Source organism: Nicotiana tabacum, chromosome 16 (genome assembly GCF_000715075.1).
Source record: "Nicotiana tabacum cultivar K326 chromosome 16, ASM71507v2, whole genome shotgun sequence".
NCBI lineage: Eukaryota > Viridiplantae > Streptophyta > Magnoliopsida > Solanales > Solanaceae > Nicotiana > Nicotiana tabacum.
This window is the reverse complement of record NC_134095.1, coordinates 123,410,819-123,426,710: the sequence shown is the minus strand read 5'-3', so window position 1 is coordinate 123,426,710 and position 15,892 is coordinate 123,410,819. Positions and strand designations below refer to the sequence as shown.

Below are 15,892 nucleotides of genomic sequence, written 5' to 3'. Positions count from 1 at the left end.
ATAGATTCCTCTATGAACATTTGTAGCTGAGTTTCGACTCGCCGCAACCCATTTCTGGAGATGACTTTTTCTGTTTAGCCACCATTTCGAATGCCAGGAGCCGAGGCTCTGATACCAAATTGTAGCGTTCGAGTTACTAAATTACAAATGAAGTAAGAACAGTAAAGCAAAAAAGAAAATTAAATAAAGAGAAAATGTTTCACATCGTCAATATCCGTCCGATTACAATGATTGGGATATAAATATTAGTAAGCTAGTTAAGAAACGTAATAACTCTTCTCAGTAAATAACAGGTGTTCGAGAACCTTATATAAGACATAAGGACTTTAGCTAATGGAATGAAAGCTAAGGTGTGAAGAAAAAATAACAAAACTACCATACTAATTGTAATACAAAGGAAACTTAAGGACTTAAATTATTATCACCTCATCTTTATAACTTAGTCAACCGGAGCTCCTTTATCATATATTCGTCGGACGGCAACATTAAGGATATCATTCAAATCGTCACCCTTAATTTATGTGTTCACATACCTGCAATTCTTCCTAACTTCACCATTCACACAAGTCTCAAGATTCGTAATGTTCCCTAATTTTACCATGGACTCCGCGAATTGCTCAAAGAATGCAATTGGATTTACAGCATATTCCTCAACAAGTTTTTTTGTTTGAATTCCAAGGAAACTTGAATAGAGTTCTTGGTCTGAATTGATGAGTCCTTCTCCTCTAAGCAAAACATGGTAATAAGAATTGTCAAATAAATTGGGCGTGACATAGTCCATGGCTGTTTCATTGTTGTCTGATTCAGTTCCAATAGGAGGACAGACTGATTTCAAGTTACTAAGGTATGTATGAGAAATTGGATTCAATGAAGTAGTCATTAGGAAATCTCCATATATTCTCTTCTTGAAATTCACACAGCGAGCCTTCCCAATTGTATGGGCACCTGTCATTTTTAGGCAGCCAAGAACAAGATCTTGTGTAAGTTTCCAAAGTATAGTCGATCCCAAACTCAGGATTAAATAAGAAGTATTGCGGTAATGTTAATTCATAAGAAGTATTGTTAACTCCAATTATTTAATTTGAAGGTATTGTTAATTCACAAAAAGTGGTTACCACCCCAATTGTCTCTATTTTGTTTTTGGCCCTTGAATATGCATATCAATTGAAAGCAAAAAATCTGATTTGGAAAATTGTCAATTTTTCAAATTCTTGTTGTTTAGAGCTATTTTTCTTTTTATTTTTCATGTAACTTTTTCTTTTGGTAGTTATATCTTTTTTGTCTCTTGTACTCTTTTCTTTTTTTCTATTTCGCCCTTATGTGAATTTTTTGACTGGTGATAATTAATTTCCACTATAATATTGTCTATTTATTAAAAAAAATACATGTTTTAACTCCACCGATGTGAATTTATAATCTATTCCAAAACCTAAATAAGAAAACAGGGCGAGCTAGGTAGACGGTCAACGCATTTTTTTTTAATCAATTATGATGAATTCCTTAGTCAACCCTAGTTAATTTGAGATCGATGAGGTTCGAGTTGATCGATTGTTTGATTAGAAAAAAAATTGTAAGTAAATAAGTGTAATTTCTTGTTACAACATTCATGATTAGTTCAGGTGGCTATATATGGGCTTGATGAAAGAAACTGTAGAAGTAGAACAATTCATGTGATGATCAATAGGACAATACTTACCAGAAAGAGCAACCATATCAGTAACAGAAAGGCCCTGAGATATAAACTTAGAAATAATGAAAATAAGTCCTTCATCAGCTGTTGGAAGATTTGTATCAGTTAAGGCATATCCTGCACTTCTTGAGTCTTTTCTACCTAATGGAACATCCCAATATGGTCCACCAACCTGCGACCAACATACACATTATTTATTCACCACTTAAGCTTAGTCCTAGTGACAAGAGTGGGTTGCTCTAGTGGTAAGCATCATCCACTTCCAACCAAGAGGTTATGAGTTCGAATCACCCCAAGAGAATGCTTAAATTAGTGACTAATCTAAGAAACCTAAACACAATATACTAATTTTAGTAATGCAATAATTACCAGAAGAACTGCATCATAAAAGGCTTGTGTCTTTTCATGATAGAGTTTTTGCAAGTGACCAAACCCATTGTCTTCTATAATTACAAGCCAAAATTTGACCCCTTCAACTTTTGCTGAGAATACATTTACAATTGTCAAAACTTTTTAATGAAAATAAAAAACTTCTTGGACTAGGGGATGCACTTTTAGGGAATTTCTTTTTTATTTTTTTCGATAAGAATTTTTTTTTTAGTTTTATCTGTCACAATCTAAGGTTCGAGATCAAACTGTCATCATCCCAATCAACCCCCAAACTTTTCCATTCCCGCGGTGCAAAGGAAGACTCAGGGTATGTGCTCTAGTGTTTAACTGAAATCCGTACTTTTAATTCGAGCTATATATGATATATATAATGAGTCACCTATTCTATACGCACTTATTTTAGATTTTGAATTCGCTTTGCCATAGGTAGGCTCTCCACTATGGTTCATGTCAGAAGTCATGAGTCTTGAAAGGTGTTCTAATGATGCTTCAATATTGTAAGTTACTAATTAATGTTACTTCTTAGTTTTCTTGGGCTAATTGATTAGGAAATGCATATATGTTTTTAAGGATAATATAGTTCCCAACTCCTTTATTAACATTTAGGTATGATTCTAGCCTTATAACAAGATGAGATAATCAACCACTTAACAAAGGGTGTTTGAACAAAAAAAAAAAAACTGAAAAATTATCTTATGTTGGACAGTATTTATTGGGAAAGATGGCCGGTTGATAAAAAGAAGAAAATAAATTAGGTCACAACAAGTTATACGTACAAGTCTATAAATGCCAAACTGCTCGTAAAAGTGAATCCAAAATTTAAAGTTATCGGCTTCTGAATGAGTACATTGCTCTTATTATATGCATACATGTTAATTTTTTTTTTTTCTTTTTCATATATTCATAGTTCAAGCCGAAAACGATGAGCTAAGTTGAACCTAGAGAACATGTCCTACATGTGTCTCTGGTCCCCTCGGAGGCTATGGACTGGATTGACATGGCTCAAGATATGAAATGGTTTCATTTTGTTTTCTTCTGTTTCCTCGTGTATTAATTTGCACCCGTGCTTGTAGGAAAATCCAAGTATCCATTAGACAATGCGGAGTATTCGGTGAAATAATTGAGGTGCACAAAAGTTGACAGAAAAATAACACTTTCAAATAAAAATAACGAAAATGGGAATTGCACATCTAAATTTTGCTAAAATCATTAAGAACAAAATTTGACATCTACTTGGATAACTGGAAACTACTGTCGAAAGTCGATGAAATCAGTTTACATCAACTTCTCTGGGCCAAATCTAAACGGTCGACCAGTTTCAAATCTTCTATATTACAAATTCGACATCATTATGCACACATTCTTAGTGGGAAAAAAATAAAGGAGAAAGAGATAACCTTATGCAAGCATCAATGATATGAAAAGGGTGGACATATCAACTTGCAAATGATCAATCTGTCTCCTGTACATGAGCAATGCCTTCAACCTACCTCAACGTTGGGGCCAGCTTGAGCGTACCTTAACTATTCCACCCGATACTTGCTACCTCTTACTAATACAGGCACCAGGTAAATTATCACAGCTTTTTTTGACTTTCGAGTCAAAGATTCAATGCTTATCTGGTTCATGTGAATCTTTGTTGTTTCCTTGCTGTACAAAGGAAAAAAAAACAAGAATAAGAACAGGTAGATGAGTAGTTTTCTTATCTACAAAGGGCAAGCAAAAAGGGCCAAGAAAATTTACAAAATACAAGTTAAATAACAAACATATGGTATATGAACTATACATAAACAAGAGCGGATTCCTTAAATGAGTGAATGATGAATCTGTGTTAGATACAGCAGGAACAACAACAAACTCAATAGAATCTCACAAGTGGCCGGGTCTGGGGAGGGTAATGTGTAAGCAGGCCTTACCTCTACCTTATGAAGGTAGAAAGTTGTTTCCGAAAGACCCTCGGCTCAAGAAATACAGCAGGAACTTCTTTGCCATAATTTTTCCAGCAGGGAGGAACATGGATAATTATGTGTGCCTATTTTGTAGGCAAAGAAACTTGCATAAAAACATATGAATGCAACTGCTTATGACAATTCTTTACGTTATCGTCTATCCATTGGCGTCCATATGAAGATCTATCAAGTACCTTCACAGAGGAGATAAAACACTTGTTGCATGGTCAATGTTCATGGTCATCTTCCTCTTCTGAATCTGCATAAAATAGAACATGATGACCGATCAATAAGATATTAAATTCAAAACAGGATCTATAAAATATGGAAGCAAATATAGCTATAGATTAGAGAAGCTAGCAAATATAGCTATAGTTTAGAAGATATATGACGCTATTGACAAAAAACAAGTTATCCTATGTCAATTAACTCAGTGATAGAGAGCATCTTAGATTACGTCGTGTATGTCTCAACAATTTAAACCAAATAATTTATCCAACGTGAGCAGATTAATATGCTAAAAGCACACTTATCAACATGGTTAGGATTAATTGATTAATTTAGTTAACAAACAAAGGATTCAGGTCTGGTTGCCATGATGGAAACCATTTCAAACAGAATTCAATAAGGTAGTCAATCCTTTTTTCCACTCCAAAGAGAAGCTTGGTGATTGAAGCGTGCAATAATCACAATCGTATTTCATAACAACCTTATGGGTGGCATTGAACTTAGATAAGTAGTTAGCTGTTTCTATCCCTTAAAGAGCAATGGAGTGAATTCATTAGGAAAAGGCATTACTCTACACAGGTAATTTTATCATACAGGCTGCAAAATTAGACTTCAACGTGTGATGCTTCATTTCATAACAACTGAAATTGCCGCCATAGATGTCATATCAAGATGTTATACAAGATAAGTATGTCGCTTTTTTAGCTTACCAGATCTAACATCCTCACTTAGTTGGCCCCTAGACTGGATTTGTTTAACAAGCATCCGGTATATCAACACCCACCAATATATATGAAGAACCAGCAAGCAGTATAGAAGGGAATTGAATACGTAGTAGTAGATTGGTCCTTCAACTTTGTGCTTCTCCTTATCCAAGGTCTGGATAACTTCGTAACTGTGTAGAGAAAACAAAAAGAAAAGGATTTCCAAAAAAAAAACTCATAAACAACTTTTTCTCGTCAGTGAAGTCTCCGAAAACAACATGCAAGTGAAGTCTCCGAAAAGAATAAACAAGGGTACAATGCAATCGTTAAGAGAGAGGACATGGAAAGTATTAGAGAAAATAATCTTTCTCTTAACAAAGAAGCAAACACAAGTATCTTTACTGGAGCTATTTGTTTCTTATCAACAAGACAGTGTACATTTTAACTTTATTCTATGAGGACTATACGACACTGTGCTTCTAGACAGTGAAAGAAGGTTGATGAAGAAATGAGGGATATGATATGCAGCAAAGCAGTATTTCAATAATCATTCTGCATCCACCAAAGAATAGACCAATCCTAGATCAAACTTTCCAACGATTATCAGCGAAAAGTATATTTTTCAACTACGATCTGGTTTGTCCCCTTTCACGCACTGAATGCCTTACTGGTATCATCATATTATGATAGTCACTATGCCGATAAGGCAAACGTTCTAGTGGCTATTCCAGTATAACGAAGGTCCAATGAAATAAGCAATCATGAGAAGGAAAATTACTGAGCATAAATTACTTGCTGATGAACAGGTTCTTCAAATACTCACCTTGTACTCCAAAGAACCCAGAAAGGGAAGTATGTGAGGCGAAGTACAATCCAAGATAAAGCAAAAAGCACAAATGAAAAACTGGCAAGACCTTCAGCACCACTGTATTTGGACATTTTCCCTATTTCCAGGAATACATCACTGGCATCATGAAGCGCTAAAACAACTGAACCAACTCTTGCAAACCTGTACAAAGGTGAAAAAAGCTAATAGAACTCCAGGCTCATTGTTACCTCTAGGGAATTGCAGTAATTCTTAAATTACTTAGGTTGCATTTTCCAATTGAATTATTCAAAAAGTTATTAGTTCAAAAGAGCTATCAACCTCTTAATATGTGTGTGACTTTCAAATGTTTAAAATCATCATTAACTTTTTGGATGTTTCATCGCTTCTCTCAGAGTTTTATGCGAAAGTAGTTTGTCATGCAATGATCTTAAGCTCACCTCCACAAAAACACACCTGAAAATATAGGACAAGACAATAAGAATCGCAGTGGCAACATGATGACTCATTGACACCCCAAAGTCGGATCGTCTTGTTTCCCAGATTATTAGTGCAAATATCGAATATGCATAGAATCCACCAGCATACATATACAGTGCCTTTAGCTTTGACCTAAATTTACACAAGACAGTCACTCCAATAATTAGTTAGCATGAACAAAAAAGATTCAATCAAAGCATGGAAGTCAAATTAGCCAATAGCGCATGAAAATCTTATGATACATAAGAATAAATGACGACAATTAATAGATTTTGTAAAGCAAAGAATCACAATTGTTTCCTTGAAAACCGTAGGAATTCTTAGCTGTCACAAAAATCAGTAACTTTTGACAAATAATTTCTTAAGAAATCACAACTCCAACTACCCATCCTCAACCCCAGCTCTCCACCTCACAAAAGAAAAAGACACGCGAAAACCAATTAAAAGTTCAACAGAAAAGAAACATCTTACTTATATTTCTGCTCAGGCCAGACCTGATTTCCAGGCCCTACCCAATAGTATCTGGTTGTTTTCAACCAAAGCTCGTTGTAGGTCACTGAAAGTGCGAAAACTTCTGCTGATAGAAAATACATACATTTCCATGCTGATTCTTTGAATTTCCGTAACCTTATTCTCTGTCTATCTGTCTCATTTTCCAGCACCAACCTTTTTTTACCAAATATTAACCTCCTAGCCACTTTCTGCGACATGTACAACCATTCTATATCAAAGAAATTATCATCAAAACAGTGTAAGACTGTGTAGGAATACAGATTTAGAGCAACAAATGAATTAGGGATAAGACTCTTGCGCAGCAGGGTGGACTCGGATTATTCTGCATATCCTTTACTTAAAACTTAAGCATGAAGGCCGCCATGTTACATTTTCTCATGGCTATGAGTTGTCAATCATGCTTTAGTAGTCAAACTCTTTAGGAATTTTAGAATATGAACATGATAAATAAACAATTTGCAGATTAAGGTCCTATTTCTCGTGATTCATGAACAAATTTGCCCCTGTCTTCTACCAAACTCTATAGTCCTTCTCCTTCGGGCACGGTAAGGTGTCATCAAACAAGTTAGGATCCGCTATATGACACTTATAGGTAGAGATGCTCTACATTCTCTACTGATACACATAGCTCTAAACAAACTATAACATCAGACCTAATGTAAGAATTATTACAAAAGAGAAAGAAGAGAAACAAGCAAAAAACTATCCAATATGGTATAAGGTAACCAGTAAAAACTTATTTGCATCAGGTGCTTACATCAAACCAATGAAGGAAAGATGTGTGTTTCATGCCAAATTTATCACTTAACCAAGGTTACACAAAATATACATTTACTTTAATCTTTAACTACCAAAGTTAAATTATTTGGTTTGGTATAAACACAATATGCGCGTAAGTTTTTGCTTGAGGTGACCTCGGTCAATGTCCAATGACGAACATAGAAATCGAGCAAGTTAAATACCAGATCCAACCACTCCAGAATCACCAAAACAAATAAAACCCGTAAAAAATACTAAGGACCCGTTTGGCCATAGATTTTGCCAAAATAAACTTGGGTTTTATTTGGCAAACACATGTTTGGCCATAGATTTTGCCTATATTTTGGCAAAATCCCAAAACCAGCTCAATAGCTGATTTTAGGCCAAAATCTTTACAAACACTTATAATATACATGTTTTTCTAAAATAAATTTGGAAAATATGTTTTGAAAACGTATGTCCGAACACGTTTTCATTTTCAAACGAAACTTCACCCAAATCAGATTTTTCAAAATAAATTTGGGAATCTATGGCCAAACGCTAGCTAAATATGTTGAGAAAAAGGATATTTATAGCATGTTTGGCCAAACATTCGAATCTTCTTATTTCGAAAAGTGTGTTCTGTCATAAATGCTTTTGGAAAAGGTAGTAGCAGTTTCTGATTGGCTAATCAAATTGAAAAACACTTTTGCCAATATTAAAGAAATAATTTGTGTTTGGCCAAGGTTCCATTAGTGTTTTCGGGAAAAAACTACTTTTCGACTTCTGAAAAATAGCTTTTGATTCTACTCCAAAATCAGTTATTTTTTCCTAAAGCTTGGCCAACCAACTCAACTCTCTCAACTTAACCTTTTTTTCAAATAAATACTTTTGGCTTCCCCGAAGCTCGGCCAATATACTATTAGGATCAAGAAACCTCTTTTTAATTTTCAAATTTCAGTTGTGCACGAGTAACCGAGTAACTGGAACATTCAAAAGAAATTACAATCAAAGAGAAAAATGACAACTTTTAAAGAAGTACATACCTCAAATACGAATTTATCAAGAAAATATCTGACAGTGGGAAAGAAAAGGGCAAACAAAGGAAGCACTATGAAATCTTCATATTGTGGGTACGATTCTTGTTCCCAATCAATATAATTCCCCATTTCAAGCACACCCATTTGTCTGAATTTTAAAAAAGATGCAATCTTTACATGAGAATAGGTGTATTTGTGTCTGTGAGAAGAAAACATATAAGTACCTGTGTTTCAACTGTAGCCGCCAGTTGGCAGATATGCCCACGTGGACTTTGACTTAAAAATGGGTTCCTACTGGTCAATGAATTCTGTGGTTTAGGCTTATAATCTTGAGCTCGCAAGAAGGAGATGATCAACAGCTTATTTTCTCTTTGGCCGTACTAAAAAGAATATTATAATATAACTTCTTAAATTTGAAAAAAAAAAAAAAAAACTTCCCTTTTATTCCTAGTGACAAAAATTTTGTACGAATACAAATATTATAACACATTTAGAATACAAGTTTTAAAAATCTTATAACACATAAATATTGAAACGGATGGAGTTAGCATTTCTTATAACACATGTCTAAATTATGAGTTCCAAAAATTTATGAGCTCTAAAAATTATCCTTTTTCTTAAATTTCATGAGAAAAGTCTTATAACACATGTCTAAATTACGAGTTCCAAAAATTATCTTTTTTTAAAAAAAAAAAAAATTGCGTCCAAACAAACTACTCCTGTGTCATAGGTAGGGGTGTACTTGGAGCTGGATGGTTTGGTTTTTTCAAAATCAAACCAAATCAATTATAACGGTTTGGATTGGATTGGTTTGGTTTTGTTGGATTTTTCGGGTTTTCGAATTTTTTGTTAGGAAAATTTTCATAAAGCACTATCTTTTAGTAGTAATTAGCCATCTATAGATACAATTTGCTATATTACGGATTATAGATATCTTTTATGTGGTTATAAGATGCATTTGATGTATTTAAGCTATTGTATTCATGAATACATTAGCAAAAATAGGCGTGAATCAGGAGGTCCAGCTAATCAGTTGTTGTATTCGAGTGTATTCGACTGTATTCATGGAGTGAAACGTGAGATTACAGCTGGACAGATTATTGTATTCGACTGTATTCACGGTATGAAATAGGGGATTACACTGTTTTTAAAACGGAAAGGGAATCAATTAACATAATAGACTCCTAATATAACTCAACAAACTCAATTATAACACATAAATTTTGTATTTTCAGTTATAAAAAAGATTCTCAACCAAAAATACACCAAAAACATAGCAATCTTCAGAGAAATTATATAATACATCTGAATACATAAATTATATTAATTAAAAAAACATATGAATACATTCATGGCATATAGCGAGACAGTGAATACAATGAAATACATAGAATACAATGGGATACATTAAAATACAATGGAAAAAAAGACAGTGAATATAATGAAATACATGGAATACAACGAAATATATTGAATTACAATGAAAAAAAGACAATGAATACAATGAAATACATGAAAATACATTGAAATATATCAACAGAAAATCAAGTTGCTCAGCCCCAAACTCCGTCGTCTTTGTTCAAGAACAAACCCTAATTTCAATGCAGAGCGTTGTGCTCGGAATTTTAGTGGTAGAATAAGACATACGACTAATTGATCATGGTGTCAACAACCATTCAGGGCAGGCCTATTTGCTCTAATGTGGACAGCAGTGGCTGGGTGACTTCTACTAATTCAGCTTTCCATTACTTTCCTCTTGAAATGGATTTTTTCTCTTTTGATTTCCTATTTCCGCTTTGACGTAGGCGGCCAGAATTGACATTAAGTTGATGAAGAATCAAGTTTACCCCTAATTGTAAGTAGATTTTTAATGTCAGGCATTAAACATTTCGTGATGCACAAAAAAAAAAATCTTCCTCTTTAAGCACTGTTACAATGGAGGATATCGATGGAGGAGAAAATCGCAAGCGAACTAGACAGAGAAGAGGAAGAGAATCGGAAATTTTAATGGGAGGGGAGAAGAGAATGGGATGTATCAAAGTAGAGAGAGAAAGAAAATATTGTAACTGATTAGCGTATTTAGTGGCTTAGGGTTAGGATGTAACCAAAATTAAATATTTTGCTATAAACCTTAAAAGGTATTTATAGAATATAATTTTTTTAAATGGTATTTATTTAAAATAAATAAGGTGTTAACCTTTGCTATATGAGGTAAAAATGCCTTTTTGTTACTTAAATATTATTTCAATCTTACTTTGTTAAATTTTGATAGATAAATATATGTTTAGTAAAAATATAAAAAATTGACAAACATATTATCTATTAAAATATTCTTATGAGAGAATTTTCTTAGTAATACAATAATAATTATTTTTTTAGTCGTCTTACAATATAATTTCGTTGATGTACACTTTCAAGGTTAACTGAATTTAGTAAATAAACATAAAAATCAATATGATACCTAAATAATAATAATAATCACTTCACATTCGAAAAAGATATAACAATTTGATAGATCTTAACATATGATATGAATATGGAAGAACAAAGAGATTGACGCATTCCAGTAACACTTGATGAGAAAGTGATCATACAACCCATAATTTAAGGTTAATAAATATGGAACACATCATATACTATTAAATATTATATCCTGCAAGATAATCCCAATTATTTCTAGAGATTTTTTAAATAAAATTCTATATAAAATCTTAAAAGTATATATAAAAATTATATATTTATATGTCGGTTTGGTTCGGATTTTTTTTACTCAATACCAAACCAAATCAAACCAAATCTAATCGGGTTTTTTAATCAATTTGGTTTGATTTTTGGTTTGGTGCGATTTTCTGATTCGGTTTGTACACCTCTAATCGTACGAATTGAACCGGATGGAGTTAGCATTTCTTGTATATGACTCAGGACAGAAATAAGAAAGAAATTAAATTAATCCATACCAGTAAGAATTGATACCATCACTCTAGTACAATTCAAACATACAATAAAGAAACCACAATGTAGGCTTAAGTCAAAGATGATTGAATATGTAGAGAATCGAGATATCATTAGTCGAAGAAGATCCTAACTAATACAAGTGTGAATATTAGTGATAGACACGTGAATGTTTGTTGATGAATATTAGTGATGAAAACATTGTAAATTGGTCTGTTTTACCATCGTTGTCGCTTTTACGTTTACGCTTCTTAGTTAGTTGGGTTCAAAACGTCCTGAAATTAATACGTAGTTTGTGCAAAGTCGATGACCATTAAACATGGGCGAATGTAGAGTCGACGATAGCTTTTATTTAAATTATGTATTTGTAATAAAATTCATTTAATATATATAAATTATCAATTTAGAACTCGATAAAAAGACAACAATTCAGATCTATATAATCATGTACGATCAAGTTTTAAAGAGAAAACAACAAACGGTTGAAAAAAGATGAAAAGTATTAAAACAAAATAGGACATCTCTCGGGTCATAGGCGGACCGATGGCTTTTGTTGAGGGGTTATCAGACCCCGTAAACTTCGACAGAAATATTGTATATGTATATTTGTATACCTTAAAAATGATTAATTTAAATCACTTGGCACCCTTAACGCTAAAAAATTTTAGGGGCACTGATTGAATATAATATTGTGCCCCGATTGCATTAAATTCCTGGATCCGCCTCTGTGACTCGATCGGGTGGTTGGTCCAATTACTATTATTGATGGAACTTGAAAACCATGTTCAAGAAAGTATTCGTTCCCTTTGTGCAAAATAAGTATAGAACATCAGGTATGCTGTAATTTACGTCAGACTAGAAAAGAACATGCAAATAGTTTGTTATAACTTCAGTTGTGAGAAGTTAAATTTCCTTTTCTTACATTTATTACAACCTATTTGGTTGTGTGTTATTTTCACGAAACCTAGTCATCACAATCAGATTCCAAACTATAAACTTACTCCGACGCCATGCAAATTGGTACTCGGATAATATATAAATCAGATTGTGCAAAATGATAGATAACTAAATGATTTTCTCAAGATTCTGGCTCATCAACTTGAGATTTTCAGAATACGCCATTTCATCTTACAGCTTGTTTGGATGGTCGTTACCTATTATATTGTATTGTATCGTATTGTTACTTTAAATACAATTTTTGTTTTGGTTGTTACTTAAATTTTATTGTATTATATCGTTAAATCCATCGCTACATAACGACGAAATGTGTCACCTTATGTAACGATCGATTTGGTATGGTTGCATCGTTATTTTGTCTTTTTCTCTCATCTCACCCTTCACTATTATTAAATTATTTTATTTTATCATTTACCTTACCTTTTTATATAATAAATTTACCCCGTATCATAATTTTTCTTTATAATATTGCAAATTTATTCTTCATATTGTTGGTGCAAGATATCATGAAACAACGGCAAATGATATAAACTATCCAAACATATGTATTCATTAAACGATACAGTACAATACGATACATTATGAAATGATGTGTAACAACCATCCAAACATGCTGTTAAGGAATAACTGCACGATTGAATTACATGTTGCCAATTGAATTAAGTGCTAATAACTATTTTATCAGATTAACCAAGCAACACGTCATCTAGTCCAGGAAGATTGGTGAGATTCGTTGGTTAACGCCTTTTAATTTTCAGTGAGAATTCGGGTATGAATTATTACTTAAGCATTTACAAAAATCACATCAACATGTTTAGAAATAACATAAGGAAAAAAGTACTACACTATTATATATCACAATAGTTTACAATTATGATTATTCTAACATTATTTGAAAAAAGTGTAAATACACAAATATATTAATAATGACATAAGGTAAACATTCTTGTTAATAGTTTTAGATGCAATACAATTTTATGAGTTCTTTGCATTTTGCACCTCGAACTTATGTATTCTTTCTTTTATTTACACCCTACATAACATATTTTGATGATTTGCACTCTAACATTTATATTTCTTTGCAAAATCGTAAAAACTATTTTATGGGGGATAAACAGGAAAACAAAAGATTTACGAGTATTTGTTAAAAGTTCACCAAATCATATTTTCCGTAAACTTTTGCAACAAATATACCTTCTTTTCCTTCTTTTTTTTTCCTTTTCTTATCATGACTAGTTAAAAAGAACATAAAAGACTAGTACTTGTCGGCTGAAAATAAGTAGAAAATTGCCTCCAAGTTGTTATGTGATAATAATGTGCGTAGGGTAGTAAAGGGAACTCATAGAAAGTCAGGGGGTATCTTAGCAAATATCACTAGTTGGCAGTTAGAGGTTGTTAGAAAGCTGTACAGTTAGGTGTTAGAGAGGGATTAGAACTACTTAAAAAGAACAATTCCGATTTTAAGGCATTGAAGAAGAAATAACGATATTCTCTTTCTACAGTCTAGACTAACCCTTTTGTAAATTGTTCAGGGGCTATTCTTCTGTTTTAGCTCCTTAGATTTATGAAATTCACACTAATTCAATTAAGTACACTCCATTTGGTATCAGAGCCCCAGTATATCCTTGGCTGGAAATCATGCCGGAGGCAACGAGAAATGGATAAGAGGGTTGTGCTTTTGGTGCAATGAGAAGTTTGTTCCAGGCCATAATTGCAGGGGAAGGAAGCAAATGAACCTTCTCGAAGTAGGAGAAGAGGAGGAGGAGTGGGATGTTACTGAAAATTTTAGTGAGGAGGAAAATAAGGAGGAATCAACTCTAAGCCCTCATATATCGATTCATGCACTAGATGGAACAGTAGATTATAGGACAATGAGGGTATAAGGAGGTGTAAAAGGGAAGATGGTACATGTCTTCATAGATACAGGGTCCACCCATAACTTCATGGACTTGGATGTAGCTAAAAGGTTAGGGTGCAAGTTGGAGACTATTCCTCCATTTTCTGTGGCAGTTGCCAATGGCAGCAAGATTCACAGTAGGTACATGAGCAAGGGAATTACATGGAAGATGCAATGAGTGGAATTTAAAGCTGACATGCTAGTCATGCCTCTAGGAGGGACAGATGTTGTTCTGGGGATACATTGGTTGGTCACCTTAGGGGACATAAAATGGAACTTCAGGCAGTTAAAGATGGAGTTCCAGATTGGGGTAAAAAAGTGTCACTCAGAGGTAGTCAGCCAGGAGCTCCTAAGTTGTTGGATAATCACAAAATGCAAAGGTTGCTGCACAAATCTGGAGAGTTGAGCATGATGATCACAACCTATGTTCAACCAATCAGGGGTGAACTTGCTACTCTGAATTCCCAGCAGGTGCAAGACTCTGATGACTTGTAGAGGTTATTGAGCAAACACACTGCTCTCTTTGAAGCACCTAGTGGCTTACCTCCTCAAAGAAGCCGTGATCACAGGATTATACTCAAAGAGGGAACCTTACCTGTCAATGTTAAACCTTACAAGTATGTTGCTAAACAGAAGGATGAGATAGAAAGAATGATCAAGAAAATGCTGGATTCTGGTGTTATCATGCCTAGCGTAAGCCCCTATTCCTCACCTATTGTCATGGTAAAAAAAAGGTGACACTTGGAGATTCTGTATAGACTATAGACAGTTAAACAGTTGCACTGTAAAGGACAAATTTCCCATTCATGTGATAGAGGAACTGTTAGATGATTTGGGGGAGGGGGGTAAAATTCTTTTCAAAACTAGACTTAAAGCCTGGTTATCACCAGATTAGGATGGCTGGCCAGGATATTGAGAAGACAGTCTTTAGATCTCATAATGGGCACTATGAGTTTGTACTTATGCCCTTCGGATTAACCAATGCACCATCTACTTTTCCAAAGTTTGATGAACCACATATTCCAACCCTTCTTAAGTAAGTTTATACTGGTATTCTTTGATGACATCTTAATATACAACTCTTCCTGGTCATCACACTTAGTACACTTAGAGCAAATTTTTAGAATCTTGGAGGATACCAATCTGTTTGTAAAGCTTAGCAAGTGTACTTTTGGTTAGACAGAGGTTGAGTACTTGGGCCATATTATCACTCAACAGGAAGTGGCAGCTGATCCAGGAAAGGTGAAGGTGATGATTGAGTGGCATGTGCCCAAAACTGTGAAAGAACTTAGGAGATTACTTTTCTTAACAGGGTACTATAGGAGGTTTGTGAAGGGGTATGGTACGACAGCTAGACCCCTAACTGATCTCCTAAAGAATGACCGATTTGAGTGGTCTGAGGCAGCAACTAAAGCATTTGAGGCTCTGAAGATGGTTATGAGTACAACACCAGTACTGGCACTTCTAAATTTCTCCCAAGAATTCATTATTGAAACTGATGCATGTGAATATGGAATATGAGTTGTAT

General features: G+C 33.9%; 2 protein-coding genes across 5 annotated transcripts; both read right to left on the bottom strand.

The window, feature by feature from the left end:
* Window positions 1–222: 222 nt before the first annotated feature.
* Window positions 223–4,072, bottom strand: LOC142170394 (peroxidase 11-like). The gene is made up of 5 exons (XM_075232295.1): window positions 4,053–4,072; window positions 3,627–3,730; window positions 2,060–2,172; window positions 1,697–1,862; window positions 223–945 (listed from the first exon to the last, which is right to left on the bottom strand). The coding sequence occupies exons 1-5, from the start codon at window positions 4,070–4,072 to the stop codon at window positions 518–520; spliced, it is 831 nt and encodes a 276-aa protein (XP_075088396.1). The 3' UTR covers window positions 223–517.
* On the bottom strand, window positions 3,276–8,766 carry LOC107780397 (ASC1-like protein). 4 transcript variants are annotated; one of them, XR_001646807.2, is made up of 8 exons: window positions 8,565–8,766; window positions 6,739–6,968; window positions 6,244–6,399; window positions 5,785–5,970; window positions 4,968–5,152; window positions 4,224–4,288; window positions 3,997–4,112; window positions 3,276–3,730 (listed from the first exon to the last, which is right to left on the bottom strand). XR_001646807.2 is itself a non-coding variant. In XM_016600927.2 (7 exons), the coding sequence occupies exons 1-6, from the start codon at window positions 8,700–8,702 to the stop codon at window positions 4,257–4,259; spliced, it is 927 nt and encodes a 308-aa protein (XP_016456413.2). In that variant the 5' UTR covers window positions 8,703–8,766; the 3' UTR covers window positions 3,276–3,730; window positions 4,224–4,256. The 4 variants fall into 4 exon arrangements, 1 of the variants encoding a protein (XP_016456413.2); XR_001646806.2 differs by having other exon boundaries at window positions 3,997–4,288; XR_012700267.1 differs by having other exon boundaries at window positions 3,997–4,288; window positions 6,739–6,988; window positions 8,565–8,737.
* Window positions 8,767–15,892: the final 7,126 nt, after the last annotated feature.